This window comes from Squalius cephalus, assembly GCF_949319135.1.
Source record: "Squalius cephalus genome assembly, chromosome: 15".
NCBI lineage: Eukaryota > Metazoa > Chordata > Actinopteri > Cypriniformes > Leuciscidae > Squalius > Squalius cephalus.
In genome coordinates this window covers 15,253,658-15,281,468 of record NC_137136.1, presented here as the reverse complement: position 1 = coordinate 15,281,468, position 27,811 = coordinate 15,253,658, and the positions used below count along the sequence as shown (strand labels likewise).

Genomic DNA, 27,811 nt, shown 5'->3' with positions numbered 1-27,811 from the left:
TTTTTTCTTCTGTTTTTGTGACTGTCTGTCATATTTGCATATTTACATATCTGCTTCAAATTTGTTTTTGAACATGGTCTTGTCAAGCAAACACAAAGTTCGTATTGATAAATGTTGCTCTTTTTTTAAAATGTGTTATATGAAATATTTTTTACAGTTTTCTCAGTTGCTTTGGTGCATTCCTCAGATCACAACTGAAATTCTCAAAAGTTGTTTAACCTCCATATCATTTAGTCACTTGTGCACATCATAAGCAATTTCTCATTCTTTTGAACAAATTACAAATGTTTTAATACTTTCATACAATTATTTACAATTGTCTGCTATTTCTTACATTATCAATTTCTAATGTCATGTTGATCAAAATGTATTATACTGCTTCTCTGTTAAATAGTCTTACCCCTCAAAACATGCATTATTTCCTTGCATAAGTCATTAAATGCAAAATGGTTGAATTAGTTGTCATAAACTGTCAAGAATATTTTCTATAGATTCTTTTCTATAGATTCTATTCTATAGATTTTTTTTGTAAATGTGCCCTGGATTGATTAATTGCAGAGGTGAATTTTGAATTTTACGAATGAAGGGAAATGTAAAGGGTTAGAATAGATCAACCAATGATCAACCAGTTCTGTAAAATAACTCAGAGGTGCATTTCATGAAGCTTCATTTAGCAAGCATATATAGACCGAGTACAACTAGTGTTGCAAATGCTAACAATAGAAGAACAACAAGGAAAGGAACAGAGGAAAACCAGCGAAATAGGTAGAAGAGGCCAAGATTGTAGACATGTTTCTGATGAAATAAGGGTCACTATTGTGGACCATGTTCTCAAACATGACCTAACAATGGCCGAGGCGGGTCAAGAGGTACAGTCGAGTGTTGGGAGGGCAACCGTGTCATCAATCATTCAAACGTTTGTAGACAGAACAGGTACTGTATGTAATCAGACAATGTTCACTATACTGTAATATTGTATACTGTAATGCTATATTACAGTAGTCACTTGCATTTTGTATACAGTAAATATACATAATGTACATAATGTAAATATACAAAAAGAGACTTAATGTTACACACACACGTACATACAGGATATACAGTGTGTGTGTGTGTGAATATATATATATATATATATTTTATACTCCTGTCTTTTTCTTTATATCGCACAAATTGTTTTAAGATATGCACTTACTGGTTTGCAAATCATATGCAAGAACATTTGTAAAAGATGTTTTTACAAATGTTTTACTCTATTGATTTCTGAATGATGGCAATCCTGTGACATACATCACAGAGAGAGAGAGAGAGAGAGAGAGAGAGGCAAATATTAGGGGGAAATGTCAAGTGTTCAAAAAAAACCTTTTTTGAACAGTTCCACTAGAGACTAAGAGCAGAATCTGAAGGGAATCCCCTGCTAGACTCCCATGGCTGAGGTGGATTTTGGGCTATAGAGACCTACAGATATGAACTTGGAGATAATCCATATTTCATAACCCATAGTCACTGGGGGGGTGCTGAGGAAGGATTCAATCGGATCTGAAGGAGTCCAAGCCTAGTCATGTCTGTGTTTCTATAAAAAGCGCAGCAGGCTGCTTAATGTTTAAAAAATAGCTGAGGGACGTGTGTGAGTGTAAGGTCTATCCTCAGGGCATTTAGCGGTGTGGGGGTGGGGGGTAGCTCTGGGAGAAGATAAAGAGATCGTATTTTTAACGCTGCACAAACAGTTCATTTGTCCTTCCATGAACGATTCCTATGTGGCTTCACACTCAGAAAGTGTTTTGAAAAAAAAAATTGGAAAAGGAAAAAGTGGTGTCTGCTTTCTCAGCCAAAAGCCGTGAGTCAGCAGCCTGAAATGAATGAATGGATACCAGTTATAAAGGGACAAGGGGATAAACTCAGACAAATAATTGCACAAAACTTCATTTGCAGCAGATGGAGGAATTTGTACAATTCTTCATGAACTTTTAAAAGCCTGAGGGTAGTGAGAGCTGTTCTGTTATGTAAACAGCCACTTTAGATGTTCCAGTCATTACTCGAAGCCGCATTGCGAGTATCTGATAAGACAATAATAGAATCTTTGCTAGGGGCTCTTGCATCTACCAGCAAGTCAATATCCATTTTTGAAAAAAATAAAAAAATAAAAATCTGCTTAGAAATACAACGCTTATATAACCAATGTGTTCTATTACTAGATATATTGACATCACACACACACCGTGAGATCGGGAGTGATGTGTAACAATCAGTTTAGCCAATTAAAAATTAGCTAACCCTTTAAGAAAAAATTATCTGTTGAAAAACGGAAAAGGCACTGGCAATTATCTGACATTTCCTTTAATCCTAAAACACGCACATAACTTAATGTGTAATTCAAAATACAGATAAAACCCCTGTGGAAAGTCAATATGCAAAATTCCTTTATATTAACACAGTACATTGGGTCCCTATTACAGACTTTTCTGAGAGTGTACATAACACTACATGACATAGCAACACCTAAAATTTACAAGCATTAAAATTATGTAATAAAATATAAAAATCAATAAATAGTGTGTGTGTGTATATATATATATACTTGTTTGTATCACTCCGCTTGCGGCAACTGTCATGGCGGTCGAGCAAATCCACCATATTTTTAATAAATAGGCCTACTACTGTAGTTGTGTCACGAAATGTAGTTTTAAGAGTTTTTTAGGCGAGAATGTATTTAGACCTCAAATATTTTACTAATATATAATCTCAGCGCCTATTTTACGATCTGTTCAGGCGCTTTCGCAGATGCGGGCTCCAGGCCATCAGTGGCAGTTCAGCGCTCATGTACTTTCAGAGAACAGCATCATCTCGGCCAGTCCTTCGGGAATTTGCCGCTGGTTCTTATGTAGACAGTGGTTAAACATAAGATATACTCATCTGGGGTATATCAAACGGGCGATCTTTGGTCTTATTAATCTATTACTTTTTCCAGAGCAAATCAGTTAAGGGGAAAATTAAGTTTCAGGCTATAGGCCTATTTCACTTGAATCCTGTACTAGAGTTCTGCTTGTACGTTTGACTGAATTGTTTGCTTGTGTTTATTTCCTAATGTCTTTTATAATGGCTATTGTTGTTAATTTAAAAATTGTTGCTCAACAAATATTATTATAAAACGGATCGTTCCAGTCCTTGATTCTGATTGGTTGAGCCGCGTTCTAAGCCATTGTAAATTACTCAACAAACATACACCTGTGACCGCATTACATTAGTATTACTGTGCAACTGCCGTTTGTGATTCTTTGTTGCTGCATGTGTTGCTTGGCAACCTCTTTGGAACTGCATTGCTTGATGGAGGAATAAATGTGTTATTATAACGTTATATTTGTTGTTGCTGGTGTCTATTTTATGAATAGAATAAATATTCAAATGAATATTTTTACGGAGTAACCATTTTATAAAGCAATAAGCCCCTTGAGGCCGTGATTTACAGTGAATTTAGAACAGCTTAAGGGGTGTTGTTGACGTGGACCGGAGTTCTAAATTCACTGTAAATCATGGGCCTTATTGCTTTATTTGAATCCGTGGCAGAACGAAGTAGTTCTAAACAAAAGAGAGGTTTTAAAGACACTCCGTTGTTGTTTCTTATTTATTTACTCACGTGTGTTGTCGAACTGTTGTATAAACGCAACATCACACTCGTAGCCGTGCGATATGCTGTATATCAACACGCTGTGATTACCTGCGAGAGAAATATATATATATTACTGTAAAAATGATCTTTTTGAAGTAATAATATTATTACATAATATTAGATATATATTACTGTCAAGAATAAGTTTTTGACTATGTTTTACAAGAAAATACTATTTTCTACTTGAAAAATTCTTTGCAATTGTGAAGAGAATTTCTGAGTGAGAATTGTTTATAAATTACTATAGTTATTTGAAATATATTTTTTATGGATTTATATATTTGAATACCATTAAAATGATGAACAAAATGTAAACTGATGTCCATGTTTTTTTGTTTGTTTTTTAATTAATATTGCAACCCATTGATTTACACAGTTTAAAAGTTGGACATTTCTAAACTACTATCGTTTGAAGTTTAAGACACAGAGCGCAAAAACACCAGGAAACAGATGTTAAAACAAAATATGTTACAGCACTTCCCAGTCTCCCGTATATAAAAAAAGCATCTTTTAGCCTGTGTTTATGTGTGTACAGCAGGAGAAACAGCTTCTGTGTGGATGAAAGCTTCCCCCGAAAGCTCCTTACTGCACCTTTCTGCAATATCCGGTTCCAAATCTCCTCTCCTCTCCTTTCCTCCCTCTCACTCGCATCCTCTAGGCTTCAAAGGGTCTCCTTTCCTGATCCTCTCAGGCACCTTACACACATACTCATTACAGCATTCAAACATATACGCAACACGCAAATGTTACAGATCACCTAACCTGACAGCCTGTCATCTTAGGAGCTGCTGAAGAGGGTCTAAAGGAGTTTTAGCAGACAGTTTTTTGCCTGCGGCCCAATGCTAACACTCAACACATGAGCCCCGTGCGCGGTGTGCATCAGACGGCAGAGGATATTGGAAGTGTCTTTGGTGGATTATCTGCCTGTGAATGTGCAGATTGGGGTGAGAATAATCCACATGTTGATGTTTTCCTCCTGGGGTGAATGAGAGTGACAGTTTATAATCAACGTTAAGTAGAAACACCAGCATCCAAATCTCGGCCGAGGATTACATATTTCCTTCGCTCGCGGCTATCAGGAAAAGGTTTGCGGAAGATACATTGTTTCAGCTGGTAGTCTGTAATCTTTAGTTTGAGTTCCAAATTGCTAGATAGGTGCTTCTCATGCGTGGGGTTTTATCATATTTCCAGAAATTTTATTAAATGTCCTTCTGAGCAAAATGCTCTCGTTCGGCACGAAACTGTCCATAGAGATGGTTCACGCTGAGAGAAGGGAGAAAGAGAGGGAGTTTTTCATTTTCTTTTCAAGTAAATGCCTGAGGCTTATCACTGCCTCTCTGCACCAACTGCAGTTGGCCACAGAATAAGCAGTGATGAGATTAGGCTGAGTGTGATTGGCGCAGACTCCCAACAGAGAGTGTTTGTACTTAAGGTGGCGTAATATAGGTGGCTTTTTTTTTATCCGGCAGCCATGGATTTGGAGACGTGAAAACGTGCTGAATTGATGCCACACAGAAGAGCAGAGGTAATGCACAGCCATTAGTAATGTTTAATGGGCAAAGTGGCATGCTATCTGTCTTTGTTACATGGTACACTTTACTAAATCACACTGAATGCTGAGTAAAATCTTTTCTAGCAAACAGCACTACGAGTGCACATACAAGAGAAGGGTCTTTGACATTGATTTCTTTATGCTCATTGTGATTTACACAAGCAGGACACGTTCTTGGATCAGCTTTCTTTTTTGTTGCTGGAACAACATTCCTACCAAGCAATCAGAGCCCACTGATTTAAAAGGTTGGGGAATGTTGCTCCAGGAACAACAAAGCTTGTTGAATGCGGAACTTGTCCTGCGACCTTGTAAATCAAAAAGGTGGAGTTTGTTTATCCAGACAGGAATAATAAAATGAGCCATTCATGTAATAATAATAGATTTTCTGAAAAGTGGTGGCCATATCAAAAAACATATCAAAAATGTTATATATATTTATATTACATTTCAAAAGTTGAGGGTCAGTAAGATTATTTTCTTTTTGAACGATTTTTTTTTTCCAGCAAGGATGCATTAAATTGATCAAAAGTGAAAGTAAAGCTGTTTGCATTGTTACTAATTTTTTATTTCAAATAAATGCTGTTCTTTCTTGTTTTCACAAAAATACTAAATAGGAAATCAACATTTTCACTATAATAATAAATGTTTCTTGGGCACCAAATCAGCATATTAGAATGATTTCCGAAGGATCATGTGACATTCAAACTAAATTACATTACATGATTACAATTACATTGTAAATTACATTAAAAAAATTGAAATAGAAAACAGTTGTTTTAAATTGTATTAATACTTCACAATATTACAGCTTTTACTGTATTTTTGATCAAAAATAAATGCAGCCTTATCTTTTAATTTGATATAAAATCACATTACTAGGGCTATCTATCGATTTTAACCAATTACATGATATGATATGTAGGTATTACATCTCTATACCATTGAACATTACCTAAAGTGGCTTCAGTAGAATGTATTGAACATAACGATATGACAATCCATCCTGCAATCGAGTTTGTTTGTCTGTAAGGCTGGAATACACTACACAACTTGAACAGATTTTAAAAACACTAGGCTTCATACAGTTGCCGACTTTGTAGATTGTAGTTACATAGGAAAAACTGGGCATCATACACTAAACGACTGAGGATCACACACTACCAGACTTTCAAATCATTACGAACACAACAAACTCACGCAGAGACACGTGTCTTGCTGCTTCTGTAGGACACACGTGACAATTGAAACAATGTTTTCTAAAATCAGCTCAAAATATCAAACATTTTTGATATCCTCCGACTGGATGGAATCAAACTTTGAAGCTAAAAATCGGAGTCTGTGACCATCATACACTACACCATCTGTCAACTCAAATCTGCAGACTGGCTCTGACTTTTGGCAGTTAGTGTCAACTTGTCCAGACTGTAAATCAGGGCAAAAATATGGTAGTGTAGTCATGTAGTGTATTCCAGCCTTTAGGTAGAATTAGGGTCTGTTCACACAGGACCTGTTATTGCATTCTGCATATTTTTTTGAGTATTTTAAGATGCAGTGCAAACAGCAGCTACCCTTTTTAAAACGACACAAGAACGCATTCATCACACTAAAAAGTGATCAGTTGACTTAACTTAAAAAAGTGAGGAAACCCATTGCCTTAAAATTAAGTAAATGAACTTTGTGTAATTAGAAAAAGAAAAAAATGTTATGTAAACTTGACAATTCAATTGATTCAATTATGCAATAATTTTAGTTTCCTCACTTTTTTAAGTTAAGTCAACTGATCACTTTTTACAGTGCTCACTCTTTCAATGATTCTGTTTTCTTTAGACAGCCCTTCGAGAATGGCTTACACACTGTCTCTCTTGGTCTTGGTCTCTCCATATTCCCCAGGAGGAGGAGGAGGAGGAGGACAGTGTTAGCAAACTGACCCCGCTCAATGACAAAGACAAAGTAAAAAAAGTAGTTTCGTGGGCTGCAGGAAAATCCAGAGAAGGGGACTGCCTGTTTCACAGTGCAGTGCACTATATGGGATGAGTGGGAGAACGAGAAAGCGCCGCTGCTCTCTCTGTAGACTGCCAGGATGAGTAGGCTCTTATTGTCTTCTGCCCTTGTCAAACGCCTGGAGCTCTCCAGGGTCTCCGCAGCCCAGCTGAGGCTCTATTCATCTCCACCTGCCACATCCCGATAAAGGTACAAGAGAGCACAGTGTTAAAAAAAGAAACCGAGTTAGAAAGGGAGAGGGGAAGATATGACTCATTTTGAAAGCATCAGAGGACCAGCTATACCTGAGGGGAAGAACAGACAGATGGAACGGTGTTAGACAACTCACACACATATACGCAGACACACACAGACACAGGTGCGCAGTCTATTTCGTTTCAATGCTTCATTATGCAGAGAATATTCTCTCTGTTTCTTAGTGCCGCTTGATGCTTTTTCTCGTGTGTAAAAGAGAGAGAGGCAATCCCACCTGTTTGTTGTGTCAGGTTTTAGACTGGGAGGCAGGCTGACTAATGTTGCTCACATGTGCTCAGGAGGTCCAGAGAGGCCTGTCACAATACGGCAGATTTAACTAGGGAAACTGGAGCATGCAGAAGGACCTCACACACACACACACACATACCCTCGCAGTCGTATGCATACGCAGGTGTTTCCAGGTAACTCGACAAACAGGACGACTAAAGAGTGTTGTAGCTGATATGCTATTTGTATATTGGCAAAAAAAAGAAGACAGCATGCAAGATATTAAAACTTTTTTCAGATGCCGATACTAATTTTGATGTTAATACCAATATTGATAAATGGCTGATTTTATACTATTTTGTATACAAAAAAAAAAAGAAGAAGAATTTCAGCATTACAATGTTATAATGTACAGTATGAAAAATGGATACTCATTTTGAGATTTGTTAAAGATTACATTTGTGAATGTATTACTGTATTATTATAAATGTATTAGTGTTCAGGCACACTAAATTAACCATTTAGAATCCTGTATTAATAATAATGGATTTTTGGTGGCCACATTAAAACAATTATTATAATAATAATAATTGAAAAGCATAATATGCATATTATTATATTAATAATTGCATGATAAATATGATCATGTGACACTGAAGACTGGTGTAGCTGATGAAAATGTATCTGAATGGATATTCATTTTGAGATTTTAGCTAAAGATTATATTTTTCAGTGTTATGAAATGTATTCATGTTTACATATTGAAAAGTGCTTCCAAATTCCAAAATTCCAGTAAATTAAATGCTTGACAAATTATGCCATTTGACTATTTTATTTTATTTATTGGAACTGTACGGATAAAAACAAAAGATAGGATTATTCATAATAAATAAATCTGGTTTCAGTTGGATGAGCCACATGTAAAGACACTGAAAACAGCCAAAATATGAATACCTGTGAACTGTGAACATCAACTGAAAACTGAATTTTGCGATGTTGTCTGGCAATCAGTTTCCAAAGTAATCAATATAATCAAAAAAGCCTGCTCAACTGAGATACAATATGTTTCTGCTTGGTGATTATTAAAATCATGTCACAGATATTCTGCAGTATAAAATATGTTGTTGTCCAAGAGTTTAAACAATGCATTTAACTATAGGAAGATCTGCATTTAATGTTACATGATTGAACAAGGCAGCCATGATTGGCACTGAAGCTTGTAAAGATGACAGCTGTCTGCATGACCCAAACTGAAGGGAGCAGATGAACCACAATGACTTTCAAATTTGTGCAAAAAAAAAAGGTAGCAGACAGAAATCCAGCTCTTTGAAGGCCTGTTCCTGGTGAAATGTTACAAGGTGACACCTCCATGTCTGGGCTCTGCGAGGTGGACAGAGATGTTTCAGCCAATTAGGGAACAGCCTGCTCTTGTCCCAGTGCTAAAATGGCAAATCTGCTAAGTAAGGCCGAGTTCACAGTCAGTGTCAGCTGTCAGACCAGATTTCACACTACCATTGCACCTGCGTTTGTGTATGAATCACTGGTTAGTGTTATGGGTAATGTGCGTGTATTAAATGTGTTTGTAATAGAATACAGTTTGATACTCATGTATAGATTTACTTCTTTTTTTTTTAGAAAGTAAATAGGGAAAGTGTGATCATGACTCAATTCTCTTTTTGAGACTGTTTTTCATGAGAGTGTGTTTGCTCAAGGTTGTGATATAATGTGGAAGTTGGCAGAAACTCTCGACAGGAGAGTATATTAAGGCCTGGAGATTTGTTCCTTAATATAAGAGTGAGGAAGAGACAGATAAATAGAAAGACAAAGGGTTCTAGCAGCCGATTCACTAAAGGAATCGTGAAAACAATGCCAAAATGGCAACGAATTATCTGCTAAACAGCATTTTCATTGCGCTATTCTCCAATTTGCAGGTCATATTTTACTGTGTTCCACTGGAACCCTTCACCACTGTGATTCAGATACTTAAACGACTCTTAAAAATGCTAAAAATGTGCTTGACTTCATGGCACGTCTGTATAACTTTCGTCTCCATTCGATCATCATTTCATGAATTACTGCTGCGATGATCAATAGAAAACATCCCTTTTAAATTAACTTCAGTTTACCACTTGCTATACGGATGCTAAATTGTGGCAGAGAAATAATTGCAAATTGTAAAACAATCATTTGGTAACGAATAGTCTAATTTACATAAAGTATATCAATTATGTATATTACAAATTACATTCAAATGAAGTGTGTTTGTGCTTAAAAGAATGACAGTTACTTAATTGAAATTCTTTTTTAGTGCATTTAGCATCTAGTTCAAAACTTGATCACTGTTGGTTAGTGAGTAAGATGCAGGATTTTGCACTAAAATAATGTGAGCAGAAGTGGTGCAACTTGAAAGCTCTCTTGTTCCATAGAGAATGAGAGTAAAGGAGGAGCAACATGGTTAACAGGGTGTTGTTGTTGTTGTTGTTTTGTCCTTTTAATTTCTTTCTTTGTTCAATCGCTCATTTGGTGTGATCCCACCAGGCCAGCGACAATAAACACGTCCAGTTTTAGATTTTTTACAGAGGCTTAACCATGAAAAAGAGAACTAATGAAAACCTTATGCTGTGTGCAGTTCACAGCATTTTATTGTCTTTAAAATTCCATGCACATCGGCCTTAGTTTCCACTATAGTGCCTTTATATCCTCTGATATAGGCTCTTTACCCTGCGCGCATTGATGGGATTCCTTTAAGGTCTATTAACATTAGGATTTTTAGTAGCAATGTAAAACCTTTTGAGGTCTGTTATCTCAGCTGGAGAATCTCAAAGTAGTTGAGATGCAGATATCAAAGGGACCGGTGCTATAGAAGATGCAAGATGCTGCATTACTCATGAATTAAGATTCAGAATAGCTACCACTGCTAAAGGTTTATAAAAGTATCTTAATGGGCTTTTTATATCCTAGTGAAAACACATGTAAGTCAATAATATGCTAAAGGCTCTATCCTTACACATCACATGCAGACAAACCTCTGTTCTTCCACATTGATTAATCCATCAGTGTTTGATCATCAGCACACAACAGAATTGATTTAATGGACTGGAGGTTGGAGGTCAATTAGAGCATCTAATCACCTCCATTTCTCATTAATCTCAACACAACTCAGGGTTAAAGTGTGTGTTTGTGAGTTGAAGTTCATGCCACAGGAGAAACTGTAGTACTTAATACAACAAGGACTGTACAACAAAAATTAGGTTTTAAAAATCAGAGAATCCTTTTGCATCTCTATGCTAAATGGTTTTGATTCTTGCGCAGTCAGTGTGATCAGAGGAAATTAGTTATTTTTGACAGTTTAAAATATAGTTTCCATTGGATGGTTCAAATATTCTTTTGTTCTTTCTTATCTGTCAATTATTCATGAGGCAGATGTTTCATTGAAAGTCCAAATTATCTTCTGAAGGGCAAAATCTAAGGCATTATGGATATGAGAATATCCAAAGCTAATTATGAGTAGAGCATTTAGACATACTTTAATGTGCCTTATCAATCATATCAGTCATGGAATGGTTTTATACTATAAACATCTCATTCTGTCAAAACCATCATTGTGTTTCCAGGCTGTAAGAGAGAGAGAGAGAGAGAGAGAGAGAGAGAGAGAGAGTGAGAGTGAGAGAGTAGTGCTTTCTGGAGTAGCACTTAATTAGAAAAAGAGGCTGACCTGATGGGGTTTTTTTTTTTTTTAAACATGGAATTTATTTCTATGAGACTTGAATGTCTAATAGTAAGCTTAGTGGAAAATAAATTCAAGATGGCAAGGCAGAGATAAATGATTTTAAATAATGAATTTCATTCTCTGAAAAGTACAGATAAATAGTGATTTCTTTAAATTAAATTATATATTGCTGTGAATTTTTATACTTTTTAGAGAGGATCATTGTTAGCTTAGCAACATGCGAGCTTCAAATACTATTGAAATTATTTCACTCTTTATCAGTGTGTATTTCACTCTGGATCAGTGTATTGTAGTGCTTTCATAAGTTCCATAACTAGTAGATGTTGCCTTAGTTTTTGCATTCCACAACACTGCTTTTCCATTATTTGTCCATGTAAGTCTGCGCCAGATAGACGTGTTTGACCATTGTGCTTTTAAAAAATTTCAACTACTAAAATTTTAAAAACGCACCTCAAGACCTTGCATTTTTTCCATTCCACTAGTCTGTGTGTCTTGTTTTTAAATGCAACAACCCACTTAGAAGGCAGTTTCTTATGTAGCGAGGCAGCTCTCTACGTAGGTTTTGTAACAGATCTGTGGTATTATTATGTTTTTTTAGAATGAAACAGCACTCATATTCTGCCTTTGTGTTGATAAGCAAAGGTCGGAATCTGAAGACAAGGGAAATCGTGTCTATTATTTACCTCATTCTCTCTAAGTGCCTTTTTCTCTCTTATTTGCAGTATTTTTATATGTACATGTATGAAAATGTGTGATGCCACCACAAAATTAATCTCAACTCTGTTTAGAATCTCTCTTCATGACAATGAATTGAGAAACTATGTGCTAATAGTTTGACATCATATCAGCAATCTGTTTATGAATTGAAGTAGTATTTACTGAATTAACAGTTCTTAAATGAATTTGCATGTTTGTTCATTGAAATCTGAGTTTGATCATTTGTCATATGTTGTTTTTGGAAGGTGAAGGTTTTTATGTGAGTATACACTGACATTTTTGTGGTTCCTCTAGTGTGTATACCCTGAAAAGCTCTCTTCTGTGAAGCTCCCTTGAAGCAGGCATCATTAGTGTGTTTTGCTGTGTAAAGTCAGCAGCCTCTGTTGGGAGTTAGCTTGCTAACGTCTCACAAATACAGTTTTTTTCCCTGTCAGTGCTTGTCACTGCAGCAGAGGGGAACTGTCCTCCTCTTGGCAATCGTTTCACACCACCAACAAAATCTCGGTAGCCTATAGGTTGTGCATGCATGTGATGACAAAAATAAAAGAGTTTTGGAAAAACCTAAGTTTGACACACTATAGTCCATTTCCATATTTTGGCTAATACCAAATAAAGACAGCAGTGTGTTTTTTCCTTACTTTTATGTGTGATTGTATTTTATTACCAGACCAAATTAAACACCTATGTCACCTGTGTACTGGGGAGAAAGGGGATGCAGTGAGTTACATTTCATGAGTCAAGACAAATATGTCTTTCTCTTAAATTTCCCTGCTGAGTAAAGTCAAAAGTGTTTGGCTGTGATCATGCGACTTTCCGTTCATGTCTGCTGAACAAATTCAGGCGCCACTGACACTTTTATTGTTTTGTGATTGTCTTTTGACTTGACTTGACTTGCTGATTTTGTTTACTTGGTTGCGATTTTTTTTCTATAAAAAAATAGACAGGAATCCATCGATGTGGTCTGTACCTTTTCCAAGGAGCTTTTTATCTGGGAAATTGATTGACTGTACAGTCTCTATTAACAGAAGCATTAGAAAGAGATGTTTTTATATCTTCTTTTTTTTAATCAAATGTGTCGTAAGGCTGTTTTGGATTGTTCTGCCCCAATTGCACCCCAGGTTAGACCTGTATTGATGTTTCTTTTTTCCTCCTGGATAAGCCTTCTTTAGGGTCTTTATCCAAGCCAAACAAGTGGTTTTCAGAACTTGTTATCTCTCATTATCATCTGCCTGTTTTGTCTTACAGAGGCTGAAAGAGTTGAAGCAGAGAGAATTTGCACGCAATGTCTCCTCCAAGTCCTGGAAAGATGAGAAAAAGCAGAAAAGAGCTCTGAAACGATTGCACCAGCTTGCACAACTCAAACAGCAAAGAGATAGGTAAATCATAATACACTTAATCTCAATGTGATAATGTGTTGTAAATGCATTCTTTATACAGTATATCGCATGCACTATATATTAGATTTAAAGAGATTTGAGATCTTTCAGCACTGCCTAATTATAACACTGTCTTCTATTCTTGCCAACAGTGATGACAGGAAAGGTCCAAAGTTAAGGTCTAAAAACAAGGATAAGGATCCCATTCAAATCCTCTCTGCTGGCAGTAGCAAGTTTGACACAAAACCAACAGCATCCTTGGTTCAAAACTCAAATCCTATCTCTACAAACAACTCATTGAAGGGCTTGTCCTCCACTCGTATGCCCACACATCAGCAGCCATGCCACGAAAAACACCCCTTACCCCCAAAATCCTCTGCAGGACACCAGAGCCCCAGGGCAGGAGTCTCATTCTGTTTCTCTAGACGAGCTCAACTAAAGCTTGACTCCTGTGCATCTGTGTTTAGTGATGGACTTGAGGAGGCCAGTGACTATCAAGAGCTCCAGCGCCACAAGCACAGACTCGCCCTGGAGGCCCTTTGGTCTGGCTCGTGCTCACCCAGAACCCCAAATAATGATGACCATGATCTGTCCCATGATCCACTGACTCTGGGCTGGGTGGATGAAGACTCTCAAACACCTCAAACGGAAGCACAAGCAAAACATGTGGAGAGCCCTGAAATTCAGGCAAACTACAGCACATGTCAGCCAGAGAAGCTGGGGTGTCCTGACACACACAGTCCTGGAGCAAACTGGAAGCCAGCTGGTTCAGAGGACAGACTGCGTGATGGGGGGCAGAGGCCCAGGGCAGAGGGGGCTTATGCGGGATCAGAGGGGAGAGAATGCCTCAAGTGCCCCGGCCCTACTGTTTACACAGATGGACAGGGTACCATGGCCCAGGGCCAACTCCAAATACTCAAAGGCTCACACCACCATACACAGAAAAGCTGCAAACAGGGTACTATGCAGAATGGGAAGGACTGTATATCAGAAAAAGAGACAGAGGAGTATAAAATACACAGAGTGTGCAAGGATGAAAATATAGGTTCTTTCCTTAATGTAGTCAGCAAGGACGGAAGTGTGACAAAATGGCCTTTTGAGCTGGTGCAGTACACTTCCGACAAGCCACACGTATCTTACAGCTGTAACCCTCTCTGCTATTATTTAAAACACAAGGAGAGCAGAGACAAAAGCACAAAGGGGACAGATCTTGGTGTTGTTGACAAGCTCACAGGCCAGAATGACAGAGCTAGGCCACAAACACAGGATGTTCCAGGAGATAAATTAGGCATTTTAAAACCAAAGAAACCCAAACACAGGAGAAAGGGGAAAAATCGTAGGCATAAATTAGATGCTGTCAAGATCCGGCAAGCGGGATGCGCATTCAAAACCTGCTCGCAGACAGAAGCTGGAGGACACTTTGAATTCCAATGCACTCCAACCGACACGTCACAATACAAGCAAGCGTGCACTGAGAGGAGGCACAAGCTGGGAAAGAGGAAAAGATCAGTGAGAGATGAGACTTCAAATGAAAGTGACACCCCAGAGCACAGCCTCAAAAGCATTGTTGTAAGCTCGCTTTCTGCCCCGGCACGTAAAAGGAAGAAATGTCAAACGATGAGGGGGCTTGTGTCAGCGCTGCGCTTGGTAAGGCGGAGGCCTTTGTCATATTCTGTTCACAACACGACAGGAAGAGAGGATAATTATCGCTGGTATGACAACACCTATGAGTCAAAGAGGGATGCTGCCTCAACTCCCAACAGTGACAAATCTGGGTCGTGGAGTGGCCTGTCAGACTTGACCTCAGATGGAGAATGGCCTGTGTACCACATGGGGAGACGCTCCACCTCACCAAGATCAAACTATCTATACCCTTTGAGAAAGGAGCACAGTCAGCCCAGGTCTTGCATTAGAAGTTCCTCTTACATTGTTCCTCACTACAGTTATAGCCCATGCAGAGATTTCGAACATACAGGAGACAGTTGGGATTACGCAGACTCTTACATCTACAATAAACGGAAATATTCAACAGTTTATAACAGCCCAGATCAGTATGAGAGATACAGCATCAGAAGGCACAAAAAAAATGTTGAGGAGCATAAACACAGAGAGCATAGAACTCAACATACAGGCAGGCAGTTGTTTTATAGAGTCTATGACAGTCCTGAACCTCAAGAGGATGTCAGGGATTGGTGGTATGAAAGACTTAGCCCTGTAGGTAGGAGGTACCGGGAGAGGGAAGAATTTCCTTGGTCAAGTCCAGAAAGAAGTGAAGACAGGTGGTATAACAAGCCAGTGTCCATTCGTAGCTCCAGTTCCTCTAGTAGCATTAGCATCTCTGATCTTAATGGGGACTGGTTGTCTAATTCCCATATTAGGCCATCTCCAACTGGACAGAGCCAGAAACATTGCAGTCATTCTGGACCATCTGAGAGATTGGTCAAGACCAAATCATCTCCTCTTAGAAAGAGGAGTCACTCACCCCCATTAGCTACAAGTAACAATGTAGCTCAGCCTAATTCCTTACAATCAGGTGTAGGGAAGGAAGATGATACTCATAAATCTAACGAACAGTTGGTTGGATCAGACCAGAAGGATCCTAAAGTAAAGAAAGCAAATGTCACCCTCTCACTTCCGCTAATTGGTAAATTACCCTCTATTAAGAAAGGGGCAAGAAAAATAGGGATAAATAAAGATGCAAGTGCCAGTATTAGTAACCAGGTTCCAACATCTTCAACTGTCCCATCAAATCAACAAGTTATACCTCAAATTGACAGTAAGACTTCGGAACACTTACAACAAACACTTGGGCAAAGTTACAGCGCATCCCATGCCTGTCTTGAAATTGCCAAGGAGGATAGATCAACAGAATCCTGTTCTGCTTTAGTTCTGGGTCCAGACAAGACTTTGTCACAAAAACTTAACATCAAAGACCAAGCAGACAATGCAGAAATTGCAGGGATTCACTGTCCAAAATGCACCACCCCTCCCCTTTCTGAGCAACCAATCACCTTCACCAATGATGAGATTGAGAAGTACAAATTGCTTCAGCTCCAGGCCCAGCAGCACATGCAGCAGCAGCAGCACCTTCAAGAGCAAGTATCTGTGGACATGAGCCATTTACCAGTACCAACTGCAGAGCCACCTGACCAGACTACACTTTCAGCCTGTCTACCATACAATATACTCCAGCCCTCTTCTCCACCCTCTTCTATTGCTCCTCACTCTTCGCCTGTTGCCCTGCTATCACCCCTTCATCCCACCCTCTCTCAGGCCCAATTTGCCCATCCAATTCCTGCTGCCTTCTTTTCAGTGCCGCCAGCTACTATGTTGGCAGCTCAACCCCTGCACCTGATCCCAGCCTCATCTTTCCACCCAGTTCACCCTCACCATCATGTTCCTGGGTTGACTCTCCACCCCCTTCCTCCCACTTCTCTGCTCCCCACGATGCTCAGTCCGATGCCCATGGCTGCCGCTGCTGCTGCTGCTGTTGCTGCAGCTGCCAGCACTTTGCAGATCCACCCCCTACTACACCCTCTGTTCCACAGCCAGGACCTTCAGCGCCACCCTGGACCAACCAGCTAGTTGTGGTCAGAATGAGAGGGGAAATGAGAATAAGAGAGGGGAAATGAGAATAAGAAATAATATAGTTCTGACATTAAATGTCCTGCAAGACCCCTCCAATTGTGCTGTGAACTTTCTGATGTTTAGGTTCTCCTCTCAGCCAAAGTTCCTGTTAAGTAGTGATTTATTTTTGTTTAATCTCTGTGTTGCAGTGTCAACTCAAAGATAGCAAGACTTTTTACTTTGTTGTTTACCATTCCATTCTTTATACAGCCATCGTCTCCCCCGCATTAACACACAGATGAACCTCTCCTGTCTCACCGCACTGTGATTTATCAGCAGTTGAGCCCATTCAGCAGTTGGCTGAAATTAAGCATAACCTGAAGTCAAATTAGAATGTTAATGCCTTTTTCAATTAGTAATAAGTATAATTAGCATATTTTTATAGTTACCCAGCAAGTATTCAAAGGGTTTTATTTATGAAGAACTAGGGGAAATATCCTTGAGCAAAGTTAAACTGACTAAGCAAAATGTACATGAAACTTCAGAATGATTCAGAATAAAATTCAGAAATTTTTTTTTTCATTAAAATGTTTTTTTTTTTTTTTATATATGCAAATTGACATGATTATTTGGTGCAGAAATACAGCATGTGTACATTGCATCTCTTAATGGATTTAGCAGTGTTCACCACTTTGGGTGAAGACATCCCGTTTTTATTTGATTTGATTGATTTTTTCTGTGTTGTTAGTAGGGTAGAGTGAGTTTGGACTTGCTCCGCTGTAGTGTGGACATGCAATAATGTTGGTTTTTTTTCAATCTATTTAAAGTGTGAAATCTTGAATTGTATTTATGTATTCATACTTTGAAATGTAAGTAATAACAAATAACAGGCACTTGATTGTTCATACATGTTTAAGATGCTTTTTATTCACTCTTATTTTGGTAGAGCCAAACATACTTTCATCTGTAAGATAATGTCATGGGAATAATAATAAATTAAATGTAATTCCAAGAAATGACAGCTTTGTCATTACTAGTGTCTTTGAGGTCTAGATTTTGACTTTAGGCTTTTAAAACTCAGGACTTTTTAGACTTTGGAAAACAGGGAGCAGCGATTGGTATTTTGCCTGGAGGAGGATTGTGGCTGAACTGGTATTTACCCACCTCAAAAAAAAATAAAAAAAAATAAAATAAAATAATATATATATATATATATATAGCCATAATACATGTCAAATTCAGTGAATGTTAACACACCCTCAATTTCAAATGAGCAGTGCTTCACTTCTCAGATCTGAGGGACTGGGATTTTGTGTTAATGATGCTTCTCATTGCCAGCAGTGGCCCAATAACACAACTGTGCATTTGCACTAATTAACTCTCTCAGGTACAAGTTGTCTGCTCTGGCAAGGAGGAGCTCTGCTCTGCAGTCTCTCACTGGCACTAAACGGATTGGTGATTCATATCTCTAAACTCTAACTCAAACTGTGTTGGGCCTGTTTTTTTAATAAATACAGAATGATGACGGCAAATTTGTGTCCTGCTAGATACGACAAGATATTCATTGTTTATTGAGTGGAATGGTTTTCTCTTTTTGAGTGCACGTCATGTTGGAAATGCAGGGTGATAACAAAAGGTTCCATATGATGGTCTAGAGTTAATTATAAAATACAAAGTATCCTATAGAATTCATATAATTGCAACCTTCATGTCTCTAGCAAGCATGTCTGGTTGCTTCTAATGCAACTGGAAAGTAAAAACATACAAATAAAAAGATCATAGGAAGGATGGATGGAAGGAAGACAGTTTGTCAGCTGCTTCTCTGAAGCCTGGTTTGTGCCTTACTGGATCAGAGGTGAGTTGACAGCCTCCTAAAGATTTTGAGAGGCTCAAATGAATTTTTTATTTTATTTTTTGGTGACAATCTCGACGAGGATCCACACAGATATCCGGTAAGCCAGACTGCCTTTAGGAAGAGCCATAAGGGAAAGCAGTGTGTGCAATGGTTGCCCTCCCATGCCCCAAATACAGCCTCTCTGCTGGCAGACCTGCTGCCACGTGCTCGTACTCCACAGGACAGCAGATCAAACAGACTATGAACTAGAGAGTGGGGATGATTAGCAGATGTTACAGAATAAACTCACTCTTCAGCCACTTTCTCTACACAACCAACCAAACTGTTCCTGATTAATAAAAAATGTTCACACTAAAAAGAAAGAAATATGATAAACAGGGAGTGATGACACATGAAAAATAAGATAAGATGCACTGATCAGAAATATAGAGAAAAACAAGAGGAATCGAAATAGTTACAAGCTTCAAGCATTTACATTGAAGTGGGGTGTATTTGATGTAAGCCATGACATGCACTATATTAGTTCTTCTGATATGACCATAAAAATCCATATTCCATATCACTAAGCCTTGGAGCCAATTATAATCACAGACGAGTTATATAATGAAAACTTTTTTTGCACTTTTTCTGGAGCCAATGGAGCCAAACTTTTGCCTCATTATTCTTTTCTTCTACAGTAACTATGAGGCATACAGTAAGACAGAAAACACTACATGCCCCTCATAGTCTAGTGCCCTGCCAGCCCCTTATTTAATATGCCACTGAAGTAGGGAGCCACTGTTTGCCGCTCATCGCCTGTGGGGGCCACTCAGAGTCTGTTTAGCATGTATCAAAGCTGTAGGACATCACTATCTCCGCTGCTAAATGCCCAGTATGGAGCAGACAGGGTACATATCTTCCTTGCTCATTCTTCCAGTCTTAGCTTGCACCCTCCGGTGATGATATCTCACTGACACCACCCACCACAATCACTGAGAAATAATAGCTATTCAGAGCAGCATTAAGCCACATTCTTATTACTATGAATTATTTTTGAGCTATTTATATGATTCGTTGATTTATTTAATTTAAGAACATTTAGACATTTCCTCATCATGTCCAGACAGACAGAAAGATATGACCAATGAAGTGGACTCCCTGCAGGTTTTAGAGGGGTAATAAGCAAATTGTTTTCTCTGCTGTTATAGCTCACATTGTAATTGTGCACTGAGGGTGGGAATGAATTCACCAAGAATGAATTGCACATGCTGATAGCACTGTTTATTGGCACATGCTGTCTGCAATATTTAGTTCTGAGAGCTAGATTTGGGAAAATGCAGTAGAAGAGTTATGAAAAAAATTACAAATGAAATATTTTTCAGCACATTTAGTGCCTGGTGAAACTGCACTTTTTTTTTTTTTACATGACCAATAAGTTATGACAACATATGTATTTACATTGCTTTAACTCATCAAAATAAGTCAAGCAATTTTCAACTTTTTTATACGTTATACAAGATTCAACTCATTTTGTAATGTCAGTTTAATGTAATTTAAGTTGGAATGACTTAAACATCCAAGTTGATAGCGGAGTACTTTTTTTTACCGTATGGTTATTGAATCGTCATTCATGACGTAATTTTTTGGCAAATTTTTTTGTAAAGTTTTTTCAGAAATTAAGTGTTCTTAGAACAGCAGTTCTTTGTTTAACTTAAAATACTTGTTTAACTTAAAAAATTATCTCTCATATTTGGAAAGCCTGGTTCTTTTTAGTGAATCGGTTCGTCATGAACAGACCTCTGTCTGATATGTGGAGTTGGAAAATTGTATTCTTTTAAGTAAATCAGTTCATCCTAAACATTCCTCTCGCACATGTAGCATTGGAAAATGTGATTCATTGTGAATAGGTTCCTTCAGATAAACAGATCAGAGAAAAGAGTTTAGATCTTTCCTTATAGATGCATATTTATCTAAAGAAGTTTATTCAAGTGTGCTATTAGTATATTTCGTATAAACTAAAAATAAGAAAGTATACTTTCACTTGACAAGTATAAAATGAACTTGAAGTATACATATTTTTTGTAAGGGGCGTCTTATGTTGAAGATTTTAATATTTAGAAAATAAGTAATTTAGCTATATATTTGTACACTATTATTTCCTCAGTGAGTGGCTCTGGTTTGACTTTTGGAAGCCTGAAGAAAGGTATGGAATGTTGCCATTCTATTCTGAGAAGTCACATGGTACAAGACCTTTACCCAAAATATCCATAGGATCTGTTACCATCTTTGGAAAAGGATGTATATGTTTGAGCAAAAACCTGGAGTGATCTTCCGCAGAAGATGCTCGGCTTTGTTGTAAAATAAAGTCTAATATTTCTGGCATCAAAGATCTCTGAGAGGTGATTTCACAAAAGAGAGAAACCACAACACTTACCACACAATGCTACGATTCATACTTAACTCAAAAAACATAAATATGAAAACATAAAATCAAAATTAAAGCCAAAGCCCATCTGTTCATATCTGATTAAGCCGGTCAAAACCCGTAATGCTCAGCCTTACAGCAAAACGGTGGAGAGATTCTACAGTGTGGGTAATCATCTTCTTCGCTAGCAAATTTAAAGTTAGATCAGGTACAGTAGAGCCTGTTTTTTATCCAGTTAAATGGCTTCACCCACCTGTGGAGCAGCACTCATCTGATTATTCCTCTTTTCCTTTACGTAAACCGTTTCTTCTGGCTCCCTCTTCATCATCCCTCAGGTGCTTGACTGAGCCAGCGACAAAAAGTGAAATAAGCGTGTGTGTGTTCATGCATAGTTTTTTTTCTATTTCTGCTCCAATCTCCTTGATTTGAAGTCCCTTCCTTTTCATTTCAAATACAATCCATGGCTCTATTGGGCCAAAACTAATTTCATATTGATTCAAGTTGTGAATGTAAATCTGAGCACATCATGTATATTTTTACTTTCTTGAGGTTGATGCAAGGTCCAACTCCAGTAATGACAGTGATAAATGTTTTTATTTCAGATCAAATTACTCACATTTTGATTCTGTTGTCCTCGCCCCCTCCTTCTCTCTCTCTCTCTCTCTCTCTCTCTCTCTCTCTCTCTCTCTCTCTCTCTCTCTCTCTCTCTCTCTCTCCTCTGCTAGGAAAACATTAAATGAAATTGTATACTTTTGAAAAGCTTAATTTGATTGCCTCCTACAAAGTGAATGCTGCAGTCAACAGTAATTTCTAGATTCACAAAAGATGATTAATTGATACAGAGTAAGCTGTGCGATTTCACTCCAGCACTTTTATGCACTACCTCCTTTTATGTTCCAGTCTCGTTCCCAGACTCATATACATTTTTTCTATAAAATTATGATGCTTTTCAATATAAATGTAGGCCTATGCCTATTTTATCTAAAGGTTGTTAGCATGAATGAATAATAATGAAAGATTTGTCATGGCTGTGAGGTCAGATGTAAAAATGAAATCAAATGAAATATAAAACAAAATGAAATAAAAATGCATATAGAACATTATTTAATCAAACTATCTAGATATTACTATTACTATCAATTTGATTTAGTGAAAAATATTTAACCCATCATATAATTAATACAACTAATTACATTTAGAGTTTTGTCTCTGTTAGCTTCTAACAAAACTTACAGAAGTTTTAGCCATACTCTCGTAATTCAGCAGCAAAACGCCTCAGTATTTGCACAAGAGTTGCATGTGTTGATCCATTTTGATTTTACTCTTGCATTTTTATACACTAACTTTTTATGTTCCACTCTCGTTCTCATTTCCAGAATGAACCGAAAAGATAGAATGCCAAAACTCATTTTAATAAAATAACCAGATTAGTATTCCTGAGGGTTGGTGTAAGCTTTGCCCTGAAGCGATCATAACTCATAAAGCCATTTTCAGAAGGCCACTTAGTCCGCAGCTCCTCTTGTGGCTCTGTCCTTCTGAAAGAGACCCTCTGCTGTGCTCTATATATCATTAAAGCCATAAAGGTCTGTGAAATCAAGTCTAAATGATCTGAAGACATGCTTGCACTGAAACTAAATAGACTAAAACAAACTCATTTTTAAAGAATAATATCTCTATGAATTGAAGGTCAGTGTGGTTCAATGTTGTTTTGGACCCCATTGACTTTCATTGACTGGACAAACACAGTTGAAACAATCTTCGAAATATCTTTTGTGTTCCACAGAAGAAAGAAAGTTATACAGGTTTGGAATGACATGATTTTAGATTACTTTGACCAAACACTTTTATCATATTGATTTCAATAGGACTATATCTTATTGATACCATATTTACATCAAAATACAAAGAGAAAGAAAATATATAATATGAAAGGCATTAAACATTATGTCAGGGTTTTCCAAACTGTGGTTTGTGAAGGAACTGCAGGAAGTTAGTGAGTTCATGAAAATCGAATAATTAATTAAATTGTAAAAATGTCAAATTAAAATAAAAAACAAATCAACACATTCTAAAAAAGATTAAATATTTACCTGTTTAGCATGGCATGACCATTGCATTAATCGACATCAGAGAACCGTGAATATGTGAAAGTGTTGTTATAGTAAATTATTGACTTAATTATTAAAAATATTAGGTCAAAAGAGATTCAGCTGACTAAAAAGTTTGGAAATAACTGGATAAAATGAAATGACATACATTTGTGCATTTTAATGTGTTTGTAAGACAAAAGCCTTCCAAATATATAGTACTCACTGAGTCATCATTCAAATAATATTAAAAATGTGTTTATCAGCAGTTGACTATATATGCAATATTGAGAAAACACGCCTTAAAAGTGAAATGATTTCTGTAAATTCAGTGGTCAAGTGCTGTTGCCTCTCAATTTTCCATGTTATTATAAACACTTGACTAGTGGCTAATGTAAGCAATTCCACAAATCAAGAAGACTTTACGAACATATATACCGTAAGTGATAGGCTTTTGTTTTTTTAGAAAGGAAAATTGAGAAGATAAAAAATAATATTTGGGGAAAACCATAATCATGTAATCAATAAAAATGTACTGATTATGAGAATTTTAAAATGTAATATAACACATATGATGATAAACAATGCAATGCAATGGGTATACATTTACAAGTTGGACATACATGTTAGTTGTAAAAAATGATATGATCAATAATTTATGACAACATATGTTTTTACATTACTTTAACTCATCAAAATAAGTTAAGCAATTTTCAACTTTTTTTTATAAGTTAAACAACTCATTTTTTAAATCAGTTTAATGTAATTTAGGTTGAAATGACTTAAAAGTCCAAGTTGATTGTACTTAAAAATTGAAGGCAGCAACTTTTTTTACAGTGTAATTGTGCACTGAGGGTGGGAATGAATTCACCAAGAATGAATTGCACTGTTTATTGGCACATGCTGTCTGCAATATTTAGTTCTGAGAGCTAGATTTGGAAAAATGCAGTAGAAGAGTTATGAAAAAAATGAAAATGAAATATTTTTAAGCACATTTAGTGCCTGGTGAAACTAAAATTGTTACAAATTTGAAAGAAAAAAACCCCACTAACTAGGTTCCTACATCAGATTTAGCTTTGTTACAACACAAGTTATTTATCTCTGGGCCATGTTTCCCCTCTCCTTTCTCTGGAAACTCAAGCAGTAAGACCCTTATCTCAAGGCACCATGCATAAAAACGAACCATCTCTCACCATGCAAGAGCACTACATCATGAAAAAAGCTGCTCTGTAGTTAGCACACGACCACAGCCTGGGGTTCGAGCCAGCTGGCTACAACAGGCGGTATTAGGGATGTTCGGTTTAGTTATTCAGTGCTAGCGTTGATGATTAAAGAGACCCAGGCAATGGGCAATACTTACTCTGTGTGCGAGCGTTAAAGAGAGCGAGCAAGAAAGGGGGCTAAGGGAAAGTAGGAAAAACGAGTACGAATATAAGAGAAAATAAAGCGCTCACTAGAAACTTCCTCCTTAGGATTGCCTGGTACAAGCTGTATCACTGTAGATATGCTTTTGAAGTTTTTTTTCTCTTCTCTGCTCTGAGATCTTGGAGCCAGAGCTGTGTTAGTGCTGATGCAAGCGAGGCTTTCTTAGGCCAACTAAAGAAACTGCACGTCTGCCATCTTTCTGATACATATTCATACCTGTGAGATCCTCTCATGAGAAAACGGGCTTTTGAACCCGCGTCTCACAGATCTGCTCTCAAGTCTCAGACAACCTGCAACTATGACACACTACAAAACTTCCAGGAAAAAAAATAAGAGAGAAAGTCTAGAAAAATGTCTAACTATCTTCATACCTCAAATGAAACGAAGACTCTTGCGTGCGACGAAGGGAGATGATCAGTATTCCTGCTGGCAGATGATCATAGTGGGTCGAAAGGTGTGGGGTGATGTTCTCACTGATCAAATTGAATTAGCGGTTCTGACGGTGAGGCTCTGACAGCCTCTCGCTCAAAGATACCACTCATCTGTTCAAAGACTGAGGAATAAGATTGAGGGCCATCTGTGATGGGAGCGAAATAAGGAACATCGAAAATGAATTACTGAAAGTTAGAAAATTCATTCTTTGGCTAGTTGTGACTTTAATATTAGTAAGTTTCAAAGTTCATGTTAAAATTTGAAGGTGTGCAAATCTGTGCAATAGAGTGCTGCAGGGATGATGTATTTTTGTAGACCAAAGCTTGGATACATTGGCATAACTTTGTTTTTAAAAGTTGATGGGACAGGAATACAATGTCCAGAAATCGATTTCAATAGTGGATTGAGTTTAATTTATCGACATAAGACATTTAACGTGACAGTTTTGTCCTTACACCTACTATAATACAAAATATTGTTAGTCCTGAGATTCTTCACATCAGTCAATAAATAGGACAATATAGGGGAGAGCGGGGCACAACCTAACGCTTTTTGACTTTCTCAGTTTGTGTAAATCTACTTATGGTTCAGAGTATTTATTTTTTCCCACATTAATTTCCCACATGTCTAGTACAGTTATGTGTTTTTGTTTTATTAATACAGTATATACTTTTTTCTTGATATACCCCGAAAGAATGGAAGTGAAATGTGACAACATGCCCCATAGGTGGGGTACATTGTAACATGTGTGGGGCACATTGTAACATAACATATGGCAGCTTAAAATGTTATCTGATCTAATAAAAAAAATATACAAAACAAACTAAAATATTTTCTAAATAAAATACAATTAAAAAACTTTTTCATATAAAATAATGGCAATTTTTAATAATTAAATATAAACTCATTTTTGAGTTTTGACTACGAACACATGAAAACACAGCTATACAACATAGTTCAAATCAAATAAATAATTAGTAATTTCTGAACATTGACACTCAGTCTTTATTCACCTTTTTCTCACGTTTTCTCAATAAAATTAATAAAAGTATAGAATATAATAGGATATTTCTAATAGGGGCACATTGTAACGCAGTGTTACAACATGCCCCGCCTGCACAACTGGGATTTAAACCCTGCTAGTGTCTTCTGCTAGTTAGCGAAGCATTAAAGAACTATCTCAACTGTTAAATAACATATTGGAGATTAAAATAATTTCAGATTTGTCTTATTTTAAATAAACACAAAAAATAGAGATGAAAAATTAACTTAAGTAAGAAATTTACTTTTGCTATGGTTTAATAAATGTCTATGGATATCTTCCAAAAAAATTAAAATTTTGGCGGATTTTTTTTTTCTATATAGTGTTGATATGGCAACTAGTAAATAAACAAAGTTTCGTCATCCAAGCATGTGCGGAAGTATTTAAAACAAGCGTGTTACAACTAACCCCGCTTTAGGTTGTGCCCCGCGCTCCCCTACATACATCTGCCTGGAACGCTTGTGTGTCTTAATGGTCTAGTGGTCGAACTTTTGTTACCTTTTGTTGCTAAAGAATAGAGAGTCATCGCAACGGTGTTAAGCGGTAGATTGAAGTACTTGTTTGTGTAAAGTGCATGAGCGCCAAGAGAGCACAGTTGCCGTCTGCCACTGATAACAGAGGCTACGAATACTCAGTATGATTTCAAAAACAACACATTCCCGCGACAGTTCGCTGATTTTTTTAACAAACGAAGGAAATGGACTCTGCTAGTCAACTGGACTTTCATTTGTTTTAGGTACATCCGTGACGAGATGTACACGAGATGTTCTAAAAAGTTGTAGGGACAATATCGGCCCCGGCAAAAAGTGGTGGGGACATGTCCCACTTGCAAATAGAGTGGTGCGGGTATGACATCACTTTGTAGGCCAAAACGCGGAAAAGTTAGCATTTTAGCACTTCCGGTTCCATCGTCACAAAGTCAATGTTTTTTTTTAATGGGATTTTGGTTAAATGGCTGAAATAAGGTCTAGATAATAAATATAACGCTTTTCTCAGCACTCAAAGCACTTTTACATAGAAGGGGGAATCTCCTCAACCACCAGTTAATATATATATATATATATATATATATATATATATATGGGGATGATTAGGAGGCCATGATGGACAGAGGCCACTGGGCAAATTTGGTCAGGATGCCGGGGTTACACCCCTAGTCTTTCGAAAGACATCCTGGGATTTTTTGTGACCACAGAGAGTCAGGACTTCGGTTTTATGTCTCATCCGAAGGACGGTGCTCTTTGACAGTATAGTGCCAAAGCCTGGTTTTCCCAGGAGGTCTCCCATCCAGGTACTAACCAGGCTCAACCCTGCTTAGCTTCAGTGGGCAACCAGTTTTGGGCTACAGGGTGATATGGCTGCTGGTTAACACAAGTCTGTGGTCTGTGGTGAACACAAGCTCAAGAAACTTTCATGTTTTATTTTACGGCATAAAATACATCTGTATTACCAACTGTATTAGGACATTAAACGTCATCATGCTGAACAGGTAAG

The 27,811-nt window shown here is 37.4% G+C and overlaps 1 protein-coding gene across 1 annotated transcript in view; it reads left to right on the top strand.

Moving 5' to 3' along the window:
- The window catches only part of znf804b (zinc finger protein 804B), a 107,800-nt gene extending 89,724 nt beyond the window's left edge, over positions 1-18,076 (top strand). The window contains exons 3-4 of the mRNA XM_079894559.1: positions 13,375-13,505; positions 13,658-18,076. Of these exons, the coding sequence (XP_079750685.1) occupies positions 13,375-13,505; positions 13,658-17,090 (3,564 nt within the window). The 3' untranslated portion in view covers positions 17,091-18,076. The remainder of the gene's footprint in view (positions 1-13,374; positions 13,506-13,657) is intronic.
- The last annotated feature ends 9,735 nt before the right edge of the window (positions 18,077-27,811 follow it).